The sequence below is a fragment of the Aptenodytes patagonicus genome, chromosome 3 (genome assembly GCF_965638725.1).
Source record: "Aptenodytes patagonicus chromosome 3, bAptPat1.pri.cur, whole genome shotgun sequence".
Classification (NCBI taxonomy): Eukaryota; Metazoa; Chordata; class Aves; order Sphenisciformes; family Spheniscidae; genus Aptenodytes; species Aptenodytes patagonicus.
The window spans coordinates 57,689,425-57,707,380 of record NC_134951.1 but is presented as its reverse complement, the minus strand read 5'-3'; the positions used below and the strand labels follow the sequence as shown (position 1 = coordinate 57,707,380).

The 17,956-nt window shown below is 42.0% G+C and overlaps 1 protein-coding gene across 1 annotated transcript; it reads left to right on the top strand.

The window, feature by feature from the left end:
* The first annotated feature begins 506 nt into the window (after positions 1 to 506).
* Positions 507 to 15,224, top strand: GPRC6A (G protein-coupled receptor class C group 6 member A). The gene is made up of 6 exons (XM_076333472.1): positions 507 to 827; positions 3,058 to 3,361; positions 5,237 to 6,064; positions 8,937 to 9,149; positions 10,610 to 10,733; positions 12,112 to 15,224. The coding sequence occupies exons 1-6, from the start codon at positions 634 to 636 to the stop codon at positions 13,230 to 13,232; spliced, it is 2,784 nt and encodes a 927-aa protein (XP_076189587.1). The 5' UTR covers positions 507 to 633; the 3' UTR covers positions 13,233 to 15,224.
* The last annotated feature ends 2,732 nt before the right edge of the window (positions 15,225 to 17,956 follow it).

Genomic DNA, 17,956 nt, shown 5'->3' with positions numbered 1-17,956 from the left:
GAGCTGTGTGTGCGTCAGAACCATGAATATTAGCTTATCCAAACCATTTTTATAAAAAAGATTTGAAAAGTTATAAGAAAAGGGTTGAGAGAAAAGCAGTCTTTTGATAGTTTTGGGGGGGGGGGTTGGACCAGAGTCTGACCTAAAGCACACTGTGGCAAGGGGGTCTTTTCAGTACTCCTTGGTCCAGATCCTTAAAATATGGTCGCAGCAATATCACTACTGTATTACGATTGCTTCTTCGCACCCTGCACTCAGTTGGAAGGTATTCAAGACAAGCCCGAATTTATACCAAAATATTTGTCATGTGTTTCAGATAAGGTATGATAAACTTTGAACACAGCAGAACAGATTTTATGTCCAACATTTCCTTTTAAACGCATTTATCTTTCTCCCTCCCTCTTCACCGTCATACCCCTGCACCCTCACATTTTATGTGACAGCGTTGCTTTAGTACCTTCAATAAAATAGCCTCAGCCAGTGAAGCAAACACAAGCACCTTATGAGGTGTGACTAACTTCTGAGTGCAGCCCTTTTCCTTTGCTGCTGTTTATAGATGACATAGCAGCCCTTGTTGGCCCTGCAGCTCGCTTAATTGACCTAAAGCTGGTAGTGAGCGAGTGAAACAGAAACATGGCATTTGCTAGCTTTTTGATCCCCTGCTTTGTGATCGGCACTGATATCGCTTTCTCTTGCCAGAATACTGATGACTTCGTGGGCGCCAGTTCTCCGGGGGACATTGTTATTGGAGGCTTGTTTGCAGTTCATAGCGAAATGCTGCATCCAGAAGAATATCCCATCAAGCCAGTAATTCAGAATTGCGCTGGGTGAGTAATAGTGGAAATTGCATATATAGCAAAGAGGAGATCACTGACATTGGGCATTCTTATATTAAGATCAACAAAATCTGGTTCTCTTGCATTTCTTAGTCTTTAAAAAGACCTTGGACATCACATAATTTGCACGTAAATTAATACAGGATGACAAAGTATGGCAAAGTTACAGTAAAAAATACTGTGGCTGCCTGAGGAAGGGAATGAGCATTTGATCCTATTTCGATCTTCATATATAATCAAATAACCCTGCAGGTTTGTGCTGAACAATCATTTAATGTCCATGTAAATGCTAATTTGTTGCTATATGTCTGAAGTACTCTGCTGTGCAGTTGTTCATTATTTGTTATGAAGTTGCACCTACATGATTCGAACACAGGCAGACTGTTCCATTTTACCTAAGCCCATATTAAAGCATGTCCCCCACCTCACAGGGCAGCTTAGTTGTAATTTATGATAGCACCTTGCTGACTAGATTGTAATTATTGTTATAATTACTGTAATTATTACACTTTGTATTATAATTGTGGCATTATGTCATAGGATAGACTATATATAAACACCATGTCATGTCTGCCTTCAGGTTCACACTGTGCATCAGAATATTTATTTTGTTGGCTCCAAATCCTACTATACTTGAAACATCCATTTTTCTGGAAAGAATGCAAAGGAAACCTGGTGAAGAACTTCGTTTTAAGTATATAATAAAGTTTCCTAAGCCCAGGAATTCCAAATATGCATTTTCTTTAATTTTAATACAGGTGCAAATCCTCAAATTTTATTTGAATTTTACATGCAACTTAATCCCACATCTGAATCTAATAATCAGCTGGACATGCAGGCATCCATCTGGATTTATTGCAAAATGATGACAAAGTTGATAATTTTGTCAGTCTTCCATTATTTTTCTATGGAGTCATAAATTGTCCAGGTCCATTTGAAATTTAATTTAGTTTGGAAGATTTGTAAACTTTAGAGAAGCTTGCCTGAGAGGAGGGTTGGTTGAATTACAGACATTTTGAGCTAGCACAGTTCTGATTAAGCCTCTGTTATAATATCGACTGGAGGTAAGGGGAATAGCTGTACTAAATTAGAATCATAGAATCATAGAATCATTAAGGTTGGAAAAGACCTCTAAGTCATCGAGTCCAACCATTGACCCAACACCGCCATGCCCACTAAACCATGTCCCTAAGCGCCTCATCTACACGTCTTTTAAATACCTCCAGGGATGGTGGCTCAACCACTTCCCTGGGCAGCCTGTTCCAATGTTTCACCACTCTTTCAGTAAAGACGTTTTTCCTCACATCCAATCTAAACCTCCCCTGGCACAACTTGAGGCCATTTCCTCTCGTCCTATCGCTTGTTACTTGGGAGAAGAGACCGACACCCACCTCGCTACAACCTCCTTTCAGGGAGTTGTAGAGAGCGATGAGGTCTCCCCTCAGCCTCCTCTTCTCCAGGCTAAACAACCCCAGTTCCCTCAGCCACTCCTCACAAGACTTGTTCTCCAGACCCTTCACCAGCCTCGTTGCCCTTCTCTGGACACGCTCTAACACCTCAACGTCCTTCTTGTAGTGAGGGGCCCAAAACTGAACACAGTATTTGAGGTGCGGCCTCACCAGGGCCGAGTACAGGGGCATGATCACTTTCCTACTCCTGCTGGCCACACTATTTCTGATACAGGCCAAACTTCATCAGGTTTAGAGAGGATTTTAGGATTTTAGGAACATCAATGCAACCACTAGAAGACCTCAACCTCTGAAATTTTTTCTTCTATTCTGAAATATTTAGTCCTTTCTTTTCTTTGTTTCATTCTTTTGGTGAAAGTAAATACATTTTTAAAAAAGCTTACTGGGCACATGAAGTAAATTGGAATGGCTTCACTGACTTTGACAGATGCTTCCTGAAGATATGACTTGCAAATTTTCGTGTAACATGGAAGTTAATTTTTAGTACCTGTTTTTTTCAGAAAAAAACCACTTTTTTAAGGTATATCTTAAGTTTTGTGTTTATTTTGCTTAATCTCCCATTTAGATGAGACAAAAATATACAGTTTCTAATCTTTTGTACAATAAAACCCAAGCAAATCACACAAAACATACTATCCATCACTTCTTTTCAGTAGTTGTCAAATTCTAAGGGATATGCTCAAAACGGACTTTGCTTCAGCTTTGTTCCCAGCAATGTTTTTCTAAAAAAAAACTTCTGTGTTTCCTGACAGCTTCGAAATTCAAATTTTTCTTCAGACACTTGCAATGATACATGCTATTGAAACGATCAACAATTCAACACTCTTATCTGGAGTTACTCTGGGCTACGAAATCTATGACACATGTGCAGAAGTTACAAAAGCCATGGCTTCTGCTCTGAGGTTCCTGGCTAAATTCAATTCTTCGAAGGACGTTGTAGAGTTCAAGTGTAACTACTCAGACTACGTCCCGAGAATTAAAGCAGTCACTGGAGCCAGCTACTCGGAGGTGTCAATGGCAGTTTCAAGGCTGCTGGCTTTGCAACTAATCCCACAGGTAGGTTTGAGGGAGCTATTTCATTTTGGACAGAGGGTCAAATTTACCATGCTTAGAACAAAGGTGCGGCTTTAATCATAGGGACTGCAAAAGCCACATGTTTGCTACAGGGCAGGATTTGACTCAACCTAAGGACATCAGGAGGGGTGAGACTCAACTCCAAATGGAGAGCTTGATTCACTTGCCTAAACAAAGGCAGTAAGGGCTATTTTATACACCCAAGGCACAGGCCTCCGAGTGCTATTTCAGGATGATGCTGGGCTCTTGTCAGCCTGGCAGCACCATTAGTCAGTCCCACGTGGCTGTGCCAGTTACTCTAGCATACCTCAGATGCCACTCAAGGACTTTGTTCAGGCAACCAAGTTACACCCGCCGTGTCTAGTCTGGCTGGTGGTAAATATGACAATACCCAATCTCAAGCTGGAAAAAAAAAAAAATCAAATTTGGCCAGAAATTTGGAAATTCTCTCCCGCCTGAGATAGGTTGGGTTTTGGAGTCTGTTTTAACTATGGACAGGGAAGTGAGGAATATTGCTCTAAAACACAGTTTTACTCCTGTTACTCTTCAAGCAGCTATAGAAAAGAAGGAATACAACTCTCTAGATCCACACTGGTCCTTCCCAAAACATCTTTCTCTATTTCTGACCTCTCTAGGACTAGTACAGTCCCACACTTGCACTTAGGCTGGTGCTTACATTTCTACTTTCACCATTGTAAAAGAGGCCAGGACCAACAAGGAAAAAGGAGATCCACTTCCACACCATCCTGTGTTGCACATTGGGTTGGGCAATTTGACTTAAATTACCTTACTGCAAAGTAGCGACATAGTAACCAAACATGTGCAAAAGACACAAAATCTGAACTAAACGTAACTTCCAACTGCATCTTTTCCTCTGCAATGGTAGGAGGTAATTATGACCTCCAGCTCTACCACGGGAACAATAGTAAGTATGAAAATTAAAATGCCACACTTGAATATAAGCAAAATGCAAGTGATGAAACAAATCTGCATTGGGACATAGAGATGGAAAAGGTGACCCAGCAGATTTTTCTCATCGATAGCTTCTGTAATCTTCTGACAATAGTAAGATTTGGTATCCCCTCCAGACAGGTGACTCTCATTTTGGAAAGCTTAGATTTATTTTTTAAGAACTGTCAAGCAATGAATGAAATGTAACTGTAGGAAAAAACACTCCCACAAACAAATAGAAAAGGAATAAAACTAAAGCGATTTAAATAACAATGTCCCATTTACCTTTTTCTAGCTACATTCACAAGGAAAAGGTAATAAATCTTTTATATGAAAGAATCATAGCATTCTGTAGTATTGGTTACTGTTTGTTTTTCTGGGAGGTTCTTCTAACAGACTTGATGATCCTTTTAAAATATAGTAATTAAATCTTGGAGAGAAAATATATATGTGGGTGAACCATACTAACATACTCAGTGATAGGAAAGTACTGCAAAATATAAGGGTATTAGCAATTTGAATAATAACTCAAACACACTTAATGCTTCCAATGTTTTAAATATTGTTTTGAACAGCACACTGATGGTATCTGAACAGAGTAAAACAAAATCCTTATACCAGCATAACTGTCATATCCATTTTGAAAGGTTTTATTCTCTGCCTTTACGGAAGTAAGTAATTATGTGCATGAGGATGAAAATGGTGGAAGCGGTACTGGGCATGAGTCTGCATCCGAGTAGCAGGGTGAGGGAACCTGCCCCATTCGGCTGCACCTTGCTGATGTTCAGTCACAGGAGGAGGGAGCCCTGGGTCAGGCTGGATGAAAGAGCAATCGTGGCAGTTTTGGATCTCTTGGCATCCTTTGCGGGAGACCTCGTCCGTAACTGAGTTGTTCACTCTTCCTAGGTCAGTCCTGCATCATCAGCTGAAATCCTCAGTGACAAAATCCGGTTTCCTTCTTTCTTCAGGACTATCCCCAGTGATTTCCATCAGACAAGAGCAATGGCCCATTTGATCTGTGAGTCTGGGTGGAATTGGATTGGAGTAATAGCCACTGATGATGACAACGGGCGCTTTGCTCTGGAGAGCTTTGGGGTCCAGGCCATGGCAAACAACGTTTGCATAGCTTTTAAAGAAATGCTGCCTGCCTATCTCTCTGACAACACCTTTCAAACCAAAGTTGATCACGCAATTGAGAAGATTGTCAAGGAAACCAGAGTAAATGTTATTGTTGTCTTTATGAGACAGTTCCACGTGCTCAAACTATTTAAGAAGGCAGTTGAGAGGAATGTAAATAAAATCTGGATTGCAAGTGATAATTGGTCAGCTGCAGTCAAAATCAGTACAATTCCCAATATCAGACAGCTGGGGACCATTGTGGGATTTGGATTTAAAAGCGGAGACATCTCCACATTCCAAGACTTTCTGAGAAACCTTCATGAAAAGCCCACTGACAACAACAAGTTTTTACATGAATATATTATGCTTTTGTCAGTCTGTGCACACCTGGAATACCACGATTTTCAAATGTGCATTTCAAACCAGTCCCAGGATGATCTATTGCAAAATGTTGAAAATAAACATCAGATCTGGAGAGATGGTTTTTTGAATGCTAACATTGAACCAGGATTTATCCATAGTACTATACTTGCAGTCTATGCCATTGCTCACGCCATTAAGGGGCAATGCAAAGACAGAAACTGCAAGGATCCCTCTGCCTTTACTCCCTGGGAGGTATGCTGTTAATTCTTTCAGGCCTCTTTCTCTCTGCAAAACTTTCATCTCATTTTTGCTCCCACATTCCTAGATTTACTAGCTTGGTCCTTTTACTAAATGACTTTTTATTCCTGTTCCTGCCTTTCTTCACCAGCTGAAATCACAGACTATGTGCTAGAGCAGCAGTATCTAACTGCTGCAGTGCTGAGAACTAGAATCCAGTTTTGCCTCCCTTTTTTTGCCCCATGTAGACACAGAAGCTCCTGGTGCTAAGCCATGGCTGTGTTCTGCTGTAGGTAGAGAATCATTACTGCATTTCACATACAGGTAGCTGACTGATCATGAGTAGCTGCATACCCACCATCTCCTCCTTCATGGGTACAATAGCAATGGCTGTAAACACGTGACTCCACAGGTGCAGAAGGGATCTTTAGGTGCTGGGCTTCATTAGCTACCCTGACACTTCCCCCATCACCTTCAAAGAGCACACAGAGTCGGCACCAGCTTGGAGGAAGGCTCCAGCCTGTAGGCTCCTTGCTGTAACGTCTTGCTAGCTACTCATGTGGGATAGAATAAAATGTATAGTCAATCTGCAGTTGACTTATCAGCTATTCATCTTCTAGTGGTTGGTCCTGTTGCTGCAAACCACTGTAATACACAGCAATGAGTGCTCTTGAGAGATGGGGATATTGCAGGATAGGAGCATTCACCAAAGAGTTTCAATTTTCCTCTCTCTCTCTCTCTCACCATTGTCTCTGTTTTGTCTAAATTCAGGTATTTTCCTCTATAATGAATCTTTTCTTAAAAGTGAAAATGCAACAGTCTATTCCTCTGTCTGATCTTGATTTACACTGGAGTGACTGGTCAGAAAATTAGGCACAATCTTTAAGATGGGTGAGGTACTTGTTATCAAATGCTATTGGGTGGGAAAAGAAGAGGAAAATCAGACGAGTAAACCTGACCTGACCTTTTACCCAAGAACCTGCTCAGGAGTATTCACTTTTACACACTTTTACTCAGAGGATTAAACAAAAGTTCATTTAAAAGTCAAACAACCACTGAAGCGCTCTGACTTGCTCTGACCTCTTATCCTAGGTCAGGGCAGGTCAAACCAAGATAGGGGATTTGGAAAAAAAAAACCCAACAAACCAGTAACAATCAGACTCTTACCTGAATTTGTAAATGCAAATGAGACAAATTCAGGACTGCTCTACAGGAGATGCAAATTTATGGAGCTGCATTTACATCATTGCTGAATTAAATCCCAAACCACCCAAATTAAAAGTCCTGTTAAGAGGCTAAGAACTCAGGAAGAAAACTGAAAGAGAGAGTTATTCCCCCATGCTCTTTTCATAATACATTTCCTCTACACTAAATTTAAACCCTCTAGAAATGTGGATGCATTATATATAAAGCTTAGGATGCTACTAATCCATATCACACATCTCCACATACAGAGAAATGACAGTCATTGGTGTTACAGACTTTGCAAAAATAACCATCAGTTAAATCAAAATGTTGCTAATTATTAGCCCCTTCTGTCTGAAGCTCAAGTTGTATTCAAAAAGCTCTGTTGTTCCCACATTGTTAGAGAAACTGGAAAAGTGGAGAAGAGAAAGATTAAATGACTAGCCTGAGTATATACAATAAAAAAATTCCTATTCAGTCCCACACAACTATGCAACATCCAACTCAAACACAACATCGGTTAGAAGCATGCTTTGGTTCTTCATAAATTGGTAGAGATGCAGTGAGAGTATATGAACTCTCAAAAAAATCATGTTATACATGAAAAAATGACATGGTATATACACCAGATGTGTTATATGCATATATTTGCCAAAACCTATAGAAGTAATATACTTGTCAGTGCGTTCGTTAAATGCTACAAATATCACAAATGGATCCATGTGAGAGCATGCTTTTCAAAGGGCAGTTAAATTGAGCCTTTCACAAAAACCTTGGTTTTTTTTTCTTGCTAATTAATCCCTGTTGCCAAAAATCATTAGGCCTGCAAAGGGATAAAGCCTTTGCTCCAATTAAGAACCACGGTAGCTAATGGAAGTCCTTCTACGGTCTCCCCATGAATTGGGAGTGGGTTATATGTGCCCTAACCTATCCTTTTCTAGATTCACACAGAACTTTTTAATCTGGCTGTTTGTGATAAGGGAGACAGAAATTTCCCCCTGCTGAACAGATTAGGTTGCAATGTGAAGCTGGACAGTTGCTTATCAAAGCATGCTTGTTCTGATATTTCCTACGATCTATCAAATACGTCCCAGCTGTTTATTGCCATCGTGCCATTGATCACTTCATCTGTGCAAACTGGCATGTATTGTTTATTTAACAATTCTGAGTCTCACCTTGCAATGCACAATATCAGTCAGAGTCACAGCTGAAAACAATGTTAGATATTTCCAGACATGCTGGGGGAGGTTACTGTGGAAGCAAATCTTGCCCGGATCAACTCTGGTGACAGTAAAGTAACAACAGGAGCATCATCCACAGTCATTCTTTACAAGAAGGGGAGTTCCAAAAGGCCATTAGTTCCTGCAAGCAAAAATCTTTTCTTTCCCATCGTCGTACCAAAATTTCCAAGGCTAGAAAAAAATACTAACATGAGTGTTTGCACACATTGCATAGAGTTAAGAAATGATGATTTTTTTATTGATAGATTTTTAAAGTCAACAGGATTGTCTGAATAACATAATTCTGCGTAGGACGTCAAATTAAACAGTCATAAAGATGCCTTTTAACTTTAAGATTTCTTTTACTCCTAAAAAGCAACATTTCTTTTTAGCTTGATATTATCACACAGATGTTAAACTATTGAGTTTATCATACTGACATGATACTGATGTATGTTATCGTTCCTTATACTTATGTTCAGCTCCTTGAAGAACTTAAAAAAGTTACAGTCATTGATGATGATAAAGAAATCAAGTTTGACTCCAATGGAGATATGAGCACCAGTTATGATGTACTTCTTTGGAAAGAAATTGATGGCCACGTGGAAATCACCACTATGGCAGAATATGACCCAGAGAAAGGTGACTTCATCTTTGAGGATGAGGAGAAAAAAAAAGAATTTCTGGATTTAAAGGTAACTTTTAATTTGTTGACATAACATGTGAAATTTGCTTCATGTGTTTTCTTCTCCCTCCAGTATTTGCAACTGAAGTGTGTGTCAGCCAGAAATCCCTCTTGTGGTTTCATGTTCTCCTTTTAGAGCAAAGAATCCCCTCTGGGTTTACTCGACCACCTTCATGCACCCTGAGAACCATGTTAGCCTGTGAGCAGGCAATTGAGTTATTTCTCCAGAATGCTTCTAAGAGGTCTACTAAGATAAGCGATAGAAGTTATGTCTGTCCTAAGGATGCTATTCCAGAATCTTGAAAACGGGTTTTAAAATAAAAAATGACTGTGTATAAAAGCTCCCTCTCTTACCTTAACACCGCCATTTATTTTGTACATGAAGACTTATATCTGTTGACTTTACTGTTTAAAAAAAAAAAAAAGAAAAAGAAGGTTTTGTTGATTATTTGCTCCTATTAGAGCTGGGGTCAGCACAACTACAGAAGTCTGAGGTAGGTGACACCACCTGGAGCCCCGGCACTGGTGTAGACAGGACTAGTGGGTGGCCCCGGCCAGTTCCAGCTGGATAATCTGTCATCTGTGCATGGGTGGAGGTCTTGCTTTATTGTACAGCTCTGTGCTGCAAAGCATTCACCACTAACGGGATGGGGAGAGGCTGCTTACTAGGTGGGCTGAATTCGAGTCTCAGCTGATAGAAAAGGCTGAGGACAGAAGAAAACCTCAAATCTTGTCCCTCTTTGTGGCACTGCCCAGGATGGCAAGGAGATGTCTCCACCTCCTTGTGAGCACCATGCTCGAGGGAGAGGAAATATTAGTGTCCCTCAGGACTGCTGCTCCATTTTACAAAAAACTGTCTTTGGAAGGAGGACCTGAACTCAGACCTCGAGAGAAGGCCCTGATCACCCCCCCCAGAGTGGTGCTTCACGACTCGAGGATGAGCTGCTGAGGGTCAGGAACATCGGAGCTGCAGTGCAGAGCACCCGCCGAGGTGTCTCCCCTGAGCTGAGGTGTCTCCCGCGGGTTGACATGTCTCCACTGGGCTGAGAGCAGCCAAGCAGAGTTTCAGGATGTCACTTGTGAAGCAGTCCACTCGAATCCCCCATCAGATACTTCTGGGCTTTCTTTGGAGCTGATCCTCAGCAGTCTCAACCCTGGGTGCAAAGCTGGATGAGACACTTTGATCTGGATTTTAAGGGTACAGACAGTTCCACTGATTGGCATTCAGGGCCAAAAAAATAAAATTATGAGGTAGATAATGCCCCATCCTGTCACTTGTTGACGGTGTGGAGAAAATACAAGAAACATGGAGCCTACAATGCCTTTTTTCAGCATCATTTTCAGATTCCCTTAAAATACGTTAGATACGAAAAGAGAGTGCAAATTGCAGAATTGCTGGAGGTTTATTTTAATGGTTCTTAGTAATTAGTTGGGCCTGAGCTGATTTTTTTTGTTCTCTGCACACTGCAGAAGGTTCAGTCAACATGCTCCCAGCACTGCAGGCCAGGACAGATGAAAAAGGTTACAGAAAGTCCACACACATGCTGCTATGAGTGTGTTTACTGCCCAGAAAACCATTACAGCAATCAAACAGGTAAGGAATTGTGATCCAAATAAAGGTTTATTTAGACATCAATACAATTGTTTTGTTTGGGTATAATGTGCCTTGGCAACCTTGGGTATAACTTTGGAATGGGATTAAAATATTTGTTTATGCTCAGTTTCCCAAATAGGAGTGTTCAGCCTATAAACTTCTTTTAAATGCTTTTTAGAGGACCAAACGTAAAGCAATTAGATTTTCCAGTTGACTAGGATTATCCTTTGTTAGGATGGAAAGTCTGGCTGATTTCTCAGTTAGACTGACTCTCATTTAAACAGAGCCTTGCTTCCCTGTCTTTCTGCAGTACACCCAGTCCAATAAGGAAGAAATTTTTTACGCTGAGGGTGGTGAGGCACTGGAACAGGTTGCCCGGAGAAGTTGTGGATGCCCCGTCCCTGGAAGGGTTCAAGGCCAGGTTGGATGGGACTTTGAGCAACCTGATGTAGTGAAAGATGTCCCTGCCCACGGCAGGGGGTTGGACTAGACAATCTTTGAAGGTCCCTTCCAGCCCATACCATTCTATGAGTCTACAAAGTTTAAGGGTTATGTATTTTGCTTACCAGCGTATTTTTTGTCTTACCAAGGAGTACTGTGAAGTTTGATATTAATGTACAGTAGTATTTTCTAGTATCAAATCTGAGGTGTACTTTACCACTGGTTCATTTATAGGTTTGAGCAAAAATTTTTGAAGGGGAAACTTAAATATGGAGGAGAGAGACGGAATTAAGAAAGTTGCGGTACAATGTGCTTTTAATATCCTGAGAGCAGAAGGAAATTAAATTTTATCTTCTTAACTCAAATAATTGTGAAATTTCTCCATCTCAGAGGATAGTAATTTTAAAGCAAATGTAACCTTTCAAAGCATAATCTAAAGCAATGCTGATTCTTGCAGCTGTATTTCAAAAGCTGTCTGTAGAGAGAAAGTTGTTTTTTTCCTTGTCAAAACGAAAGAAACATAGTTCCAATTTCTGCCAGACAATTGATTTACTCTCAAGTCATTGTTCAGGTTTCAGTTAAAGTTTGCCTGTCCGGAGCTCCGGCCAGGTTACGTGTCGCCAGTCAGCGATGACCAGGGCAGTTTTAGGACCCTGCTCATTCTCCCCGTCCCCTCCCCGCCGCTGGCCGCAGGCCGCCCCTGCTCCCGAGCGGGCAGGCGTTCGTCCTTTGCTCCTGCCGCCGCTGCCGCCGCTGCCGCCACGGCAGCCCTGCAGCTCCTCCGCCTGGAGGGCGACAGCAATAGTCGGAGAAATCAGCCCTCTCTACTCCCCCCATCATCCCTTCCCACATTCCTCCTGTATCTCAAGCCTCGATAATCCACTTCGCAGTTTATTTACTTCGGGCTTCTAAGTTATCTTCCTTTTTCTGCTTTCAGATATGGATTACTGCTACCGATGTAACAACAAAACCTACTGGGCTCCCGCCAACAGTACCACGTGCTACAGAAAGACAATCCATTTCCTCGCCTGGACTGACTGGTTTGCTATTTTCCTCCTCCTCCTCTCCGCTTTTGGGGTTGTGTTGGTTTTGTCAATTAGTGTCATATTTACTAGAAACTTGAACACACCGGTTGTGAAGGCATCTGGAGGTCTAACCGTCTGCTACATTATTCTCTTCAGCCACTTCTTAATTTTTTTAAGCACCGTCTTCTTCGTAGATGAACCCACAGAATTCAAGTGTAAAACTAGGCAAGCCCTCTTCGGCATAAGTTTTGCACTCTGCATTTCATGTATTTTAATAAAGTCACTAAAAATTTTACTAGCCTTCAGCTTTGATCCCAAGCTGCAGAATTTCCTGAAATGCTTATATAAACCTGTTCCCACCGTGGTCACCTGCACTGGAATTCAAGTTATCATTTGCACCTTCTGGCTAATATTCAGGACACCTTTTGTAAAGCAAAATTTCTCAATCCCAAGAGCAATAATTCTGGAGTGCAATGAGGGCTCTATTGTGGCTTTTGGGATTATGTTGGGCTACATCGCTGCCCTAGCCTTCATTTGCTTCATATTTGCCTTTAAAGGTAGGAAGTTACCAGAGAACTACAATGAAGCTAAATTCATCACCTTTGGCATGCTAATTTACTTTATAGCGTGGATTGTATTTATCCCTGTCTATGCAACTACATTTGGCAAATACCTGCCGGCAGTGGAAATCATCGTTGTTTTAATATCCAATTATGGAATCCTCTGCTGCACTTTTCTTCCAAAGTGCTATATCATCATTTACAAGCAAGAAACAAACACAAAATCTGCCTTTCTCAAAACGATTTACACGTATTCCTCCAAGAGCGCAGGCAGCGTTGCTGTTAGTCAGATTTCTTTGGATTCAAAGTCTTCCAGCTCCCGAGCTACTATCTCAGACTCATGTAAATCTGAGAAAAACTCTGTGAATGGAAACTGCCATTTCCAAGTGCCTGGGCAGAGGCTAATAAAAGGGGAAGTTCTTCCTAAAAATACTGCTAGGACTGTGGCCAGGAAAAGACTCTCCAGCATATGACTGGGCAGCGTTAAAGTACTAGAAGATGAAAAGCCATCTTAGGGAGCCATTTCTCTTTCAGGTCTCTTTCCTTTTGGCATCCCCAAAGAGAGCAGGCCACACGAAACGCCTTCTCCTCTGGTACTTAAGCAGTTACCCATTACCAGATTTGCAAGGCTTTCCTCGCTCAGAGTCCAGCCCCTGCTCCTGCGGGCACCATGAGGTGCAGCCCCCTTCAGCAGCTCCCTTCCTTCCCCGGCCGCTCACGTAGACCTGCGGGAACCTATTCTGCAATCTCACTTCCCCGAGTGAGGCAGAAGCATCAGGAAATTATTATTTCTCACAGACACGTAGGTGGGAACATATGGGTTCACCCAACTTTTTTTGCGTCTTTGATGCCCAGTTGTTTAAGGAGCTCTTCTTCTCACTTGGCTCTGTTTTACAGATCAAACAGAACCCTCTCCCAGCCTTTGTTTGCTAGGATAAACAAGCCCAGTCCTTCAGTCTCCACTTTTAAGACAGGTTTTCCATTCTCCTGAACATCCAAAAGTAACCCTTTTCACCTGGTATCAGTGATTCCTTCCCTCCCCCCCGGCCCCAAATTGCACACCTTATTCCAGGTGAGTGCTGCAGTAACTTTTAAAGTGCCTTGTATTTACCAGGATGATAATGAAATAGAGACAGCTTTGTATAAAAATTAAAGAATTTCTCTGGAGCTCTGTAGTTATACGTATGTTCATCTACTTTTTTCCCTCATACTCAGAGGAAATACACTGATTCACCTCATGCTCCTCCTCTGATGCATGAGGAGAGAGGACCCGCTATGTTTGTCCCCAAGTGTCCTCTTAGTTGAGGATGTAATGTCAATGTGTAATGTCAAAACTTATAAACACTAATTGATTCCTCTCATTAGCATATATAATGTAATGACCGGGATCAGCATGAGCGCATCCTGGGAATTTTAGCTTTTCTGATATGTATTTAAAAAATCTGATTTTCAACAAGAAAATGACAATGCACCATTCCGATACGTAGAAATAGCACAAGAATGAACTAATATGAGCTGCACTGGATGAGTCTCTGCTCTGTAGCTCCGTGAACATAGCTATGCCGTGCCTTCTGTACGAGAGGCAAAAGGCACAGTCAGAGAAGGAGGAATTTTTCTGTCGGGGCAACGGTACCACAGAGCTTTTTCAAACGCTAAACAGCAGAGCTGTGTCTCTAGTCCAGGACTGTGAAGAATACTTTACTGTGTTCCTAAAGCCGTGGCCTGGACCGTAGAAACTTTGCTATTTTAACTTCTGTGCCGTATTACTGTGAAATAATACTAATTCCTTGAGTTTTGTCCAAGCTTCTGTTTAGATCTGGAATAACTGGATCTTGTGGCAGGCCAAAATAAATTTCAGTAGATTTGGTGTTACGCAGACATATTGTATTATTGTTGTGTACAATGTATCTATTTTTCTATTATTTCTATTTATATGTTGTAACTCATATCTAAATGATTTTTTCTACTCATATTTTGTCAAAAAGAGCTATAAATCGCTTTTCAACAGTGGACGCAGGCAATGAAATTACTGTGACATGTAGACTACATATGTAATACGTATCTGTGAAGACATTTTTAAAGTAATTTGAATGGCAAGGGTGCAATTTACATACATATTTGAGCAGTTAGGTAAGCTCTGTAGCTGATTGGAAGAATGAAGGTTTATGCACATGTATTGATAAGATGAACGCTGTTCATACATCAGTTGTTGCAAACACTGTTCTGAATATGAAATTATGTATGAGAGGCTTAAAATTCCTGCAATTTGGCTGCCAATGCAGCAAGAAGTCTCTCCCCAAAAGAGAGAAGCAAAGCTCACATTGCACAATGACTGTCAGCACTAAGCTGGTTAGAAAAGTTAGTTTGGCTCGAACGTTGTACCTGTATGTATTGATTTCAAAAGTGTTGAGCATGTCATGTCCTGAAGATATAAGCAAAGGGGAAGATTAAAGCCATATTGTTATTTAAAATTGAGTTTGCTTACTTAATTCCCTCGCCTCTCCCCATGAACTTCGGTTTGGCCTTGAACAGCAGCAATACACGCACCTGTGCAGCGTTTCCACCCAGTCTGCTTCTTACAAACGTCCTCTAGGTTGAAAGCTAAGTATGGTAGGGCATTCCCCCTACAGGACAATGAGGAAAGTGTCTTGAGGAACAGGGCGTGGTGACAGCCATGTGAGGGTCTCTGCGGAGGTATCTTTAAGGGAAGACATCACACATGGCAGTATTTCAAAGGAGTCCTACATGCTACATCTGCCTCTCCAGCTACTCAGGTCGTCTGCATAAAGCACAGTCAAGGGTGGAGCTGGGAGGATTTAACAGGTTTGCTAGCTAGACTTGGGAGAAAAAAGAGACACTGTACCAGGCTGTGTTACATATGTCTTTAAATGTCTTGTCTGCAAGAAGCAAGTGATCACTTATAGGCAGAACATAAGGTGGTTGTGCTATCCTATACAGAGGATAAAAAAACCTGAAAATAGGGGTTCCCGATACTAAAGGGAGCATTTGCATGCATTCCTCTGTCCAGAACAGTAAGTACTCCAGCAATCTAACCATTCCTGTTACCAGGCACAGGGACATTAAATAAGCCTGAAACAGGTTTTCCTCCCCAGAGCACAGAACAGGAATCACATTCCCAAGTCATAGCGAAGTCTCAGCACAGCCCCTCCGGAGCCATGGCCCGTAGGTCAGACCGTGCGGGGCCGAAGGGGTCAGCTCTTCTTTCCGTCTCAGAGCACGTTCTGCTCGCTTGCTTTGAAAAGATCCCAACACCACTTCTCAAAATGCTAACATCCGTATGTGCCCACCTGCAGGTTTTCCATCTCCGAGAGCAACAGAGAGGACAAATGTCCCCAAATACAGTGCTGTCCACAGAGAAGTCAAGTGTGAAAATGCCATTTGTTGAGGTCAGCGGGGGGCTGCTCTGGATGTAACCGCTATTTAACCTTTTGGGGTTTTATGTCATTCATTGTTAATAATGCTAAATGATGCATTCTGAAGCCACTATCACACAGTGCACAATATCTTTAGAGAGAATGAAGACTATGAAGGCCACAAAGTTTTTCAAGTCCTCTTCTCCAGGGCATAATTCCCTTCAAGATTTCAGTAGCTCTAGCTGTGCAGATGCCTTTCAGCTGCCCATAATCTTTAAAGCAGTTCTTTGGTGAGTGCTGGGAACTATTCATGTGAGCTCCAGGCTTCCTCCCAGCAGCTCTGCTGATGGCCGTTGGAACTACAATGACTGTAAATGTGTGGGTTACCAGCACGACTAGCAACTAATAGCAGTGTTTGGGATGCTGCTCGTAAGGTACGATGCTGAGTAGCCCAGCCCAGCTGCGCTGACTCTTCCTACCCTTCCCAGCTGTGTCTCCAGAGACAAGGAGCACTGCTTGATACTACGCCGCTCTCTTCGAGCAGGGAGAAGGCAAAGGCAAAGGGGCTACGGGCAGACTATAACCCCTGTATCTCGCTCTCGGTCATTCCTATTGATGTGTCTTCATCTCCCCAACAATGTTCTGAAATAGGGCAGAGCTGCTTGGGGTGGGGGGTGGGGGTGGGAGGCGTGTGTGTGTGTGCAAAGAGGTACATACCCTTCCTTTTTGTTATTTTTAGAAGCACATGGGAAAGCCAGTGTGGAGCTTTGATTCAGGGAGCTGTGTTCTTCTGTTTAGAGAATGGCTCATTTGCAAACAGAAATTCTGTTCTGAAAGAGAATGTGGGAAGATTGATTTCTTTTTTTTTTTAAGTTGGTATGAGTTAAATGGATTGGAATGGCTTTGATGTTTTACCAATAATAAGGACATTTCGTTACTTTAATGATTTTGGAATGGGAACTGTACATGTGTGAATAAGAAAACATCAACATGGGACTACTTACTGAATAGAAAGTGCTTTTTTGAATATCTTTCCAGAATGAAATGTTGTCCAAACAGCATTTTAAAAAAACTTTTAATATCGAGGATGCTAGAACTCACTTATGGTAACAAATTTCTGATTTCCTCTACTCAACAATTTGTCTTCAGGAAGAGCTGCTTACCTCTGGCTCTGCTCCTGAAAAGAGATAACTGGAGGCCTTGGCTACAAACGGTTCAAGACTCCTCATTCGTGCCGTCACGCTGAGCACAGGGCTTTAGCTGCTGCCGGGCAGTGATCCATCCCTGGGGAGCGGGGCTTCCTCCGTTCATCCGCAGGCATTCTGGCGCTGGTTGGCGGATGTAAAGTCTTCCCATTTGGCGCATTAGACATGCTTCTGTTGAGGCACTGTGTTACACTGGCACCGGCATCGTGCTGGCACGGGCTGTTGCTTACTAAATGAGTATTCTGTGCTGACTTTTCCGAATTATTTTTTTCAAGGATATGTTTGTACTGATTATTTTTTTTTTTTTAAATAAAGGTTTACTCTGTCCAGGACATGAAAGGAAACCAAAAATGTTTCCAACTGAAATAAACAGAAAAGCGCGCGATGAGAATCGGTAGGTTTGAAGCTCCTGGAAGTGGTAAAATGACAGAAGCACGGGTGCGCGCAGGTCTGCGGTACGGGACTTGAGCCCACCTTGCGCTGAGTCGTGAAGCTGAACCACCTCGGGTGTTTCTTTAACCGAGTTTTGCCTTTAACGTTGAAGTTTCGAGGGCAGAGATGGAGCACATCAGCGCCGTAGGTGAGCAGGACGGCTTCTCGGGAGGACCGGCCCCCCCC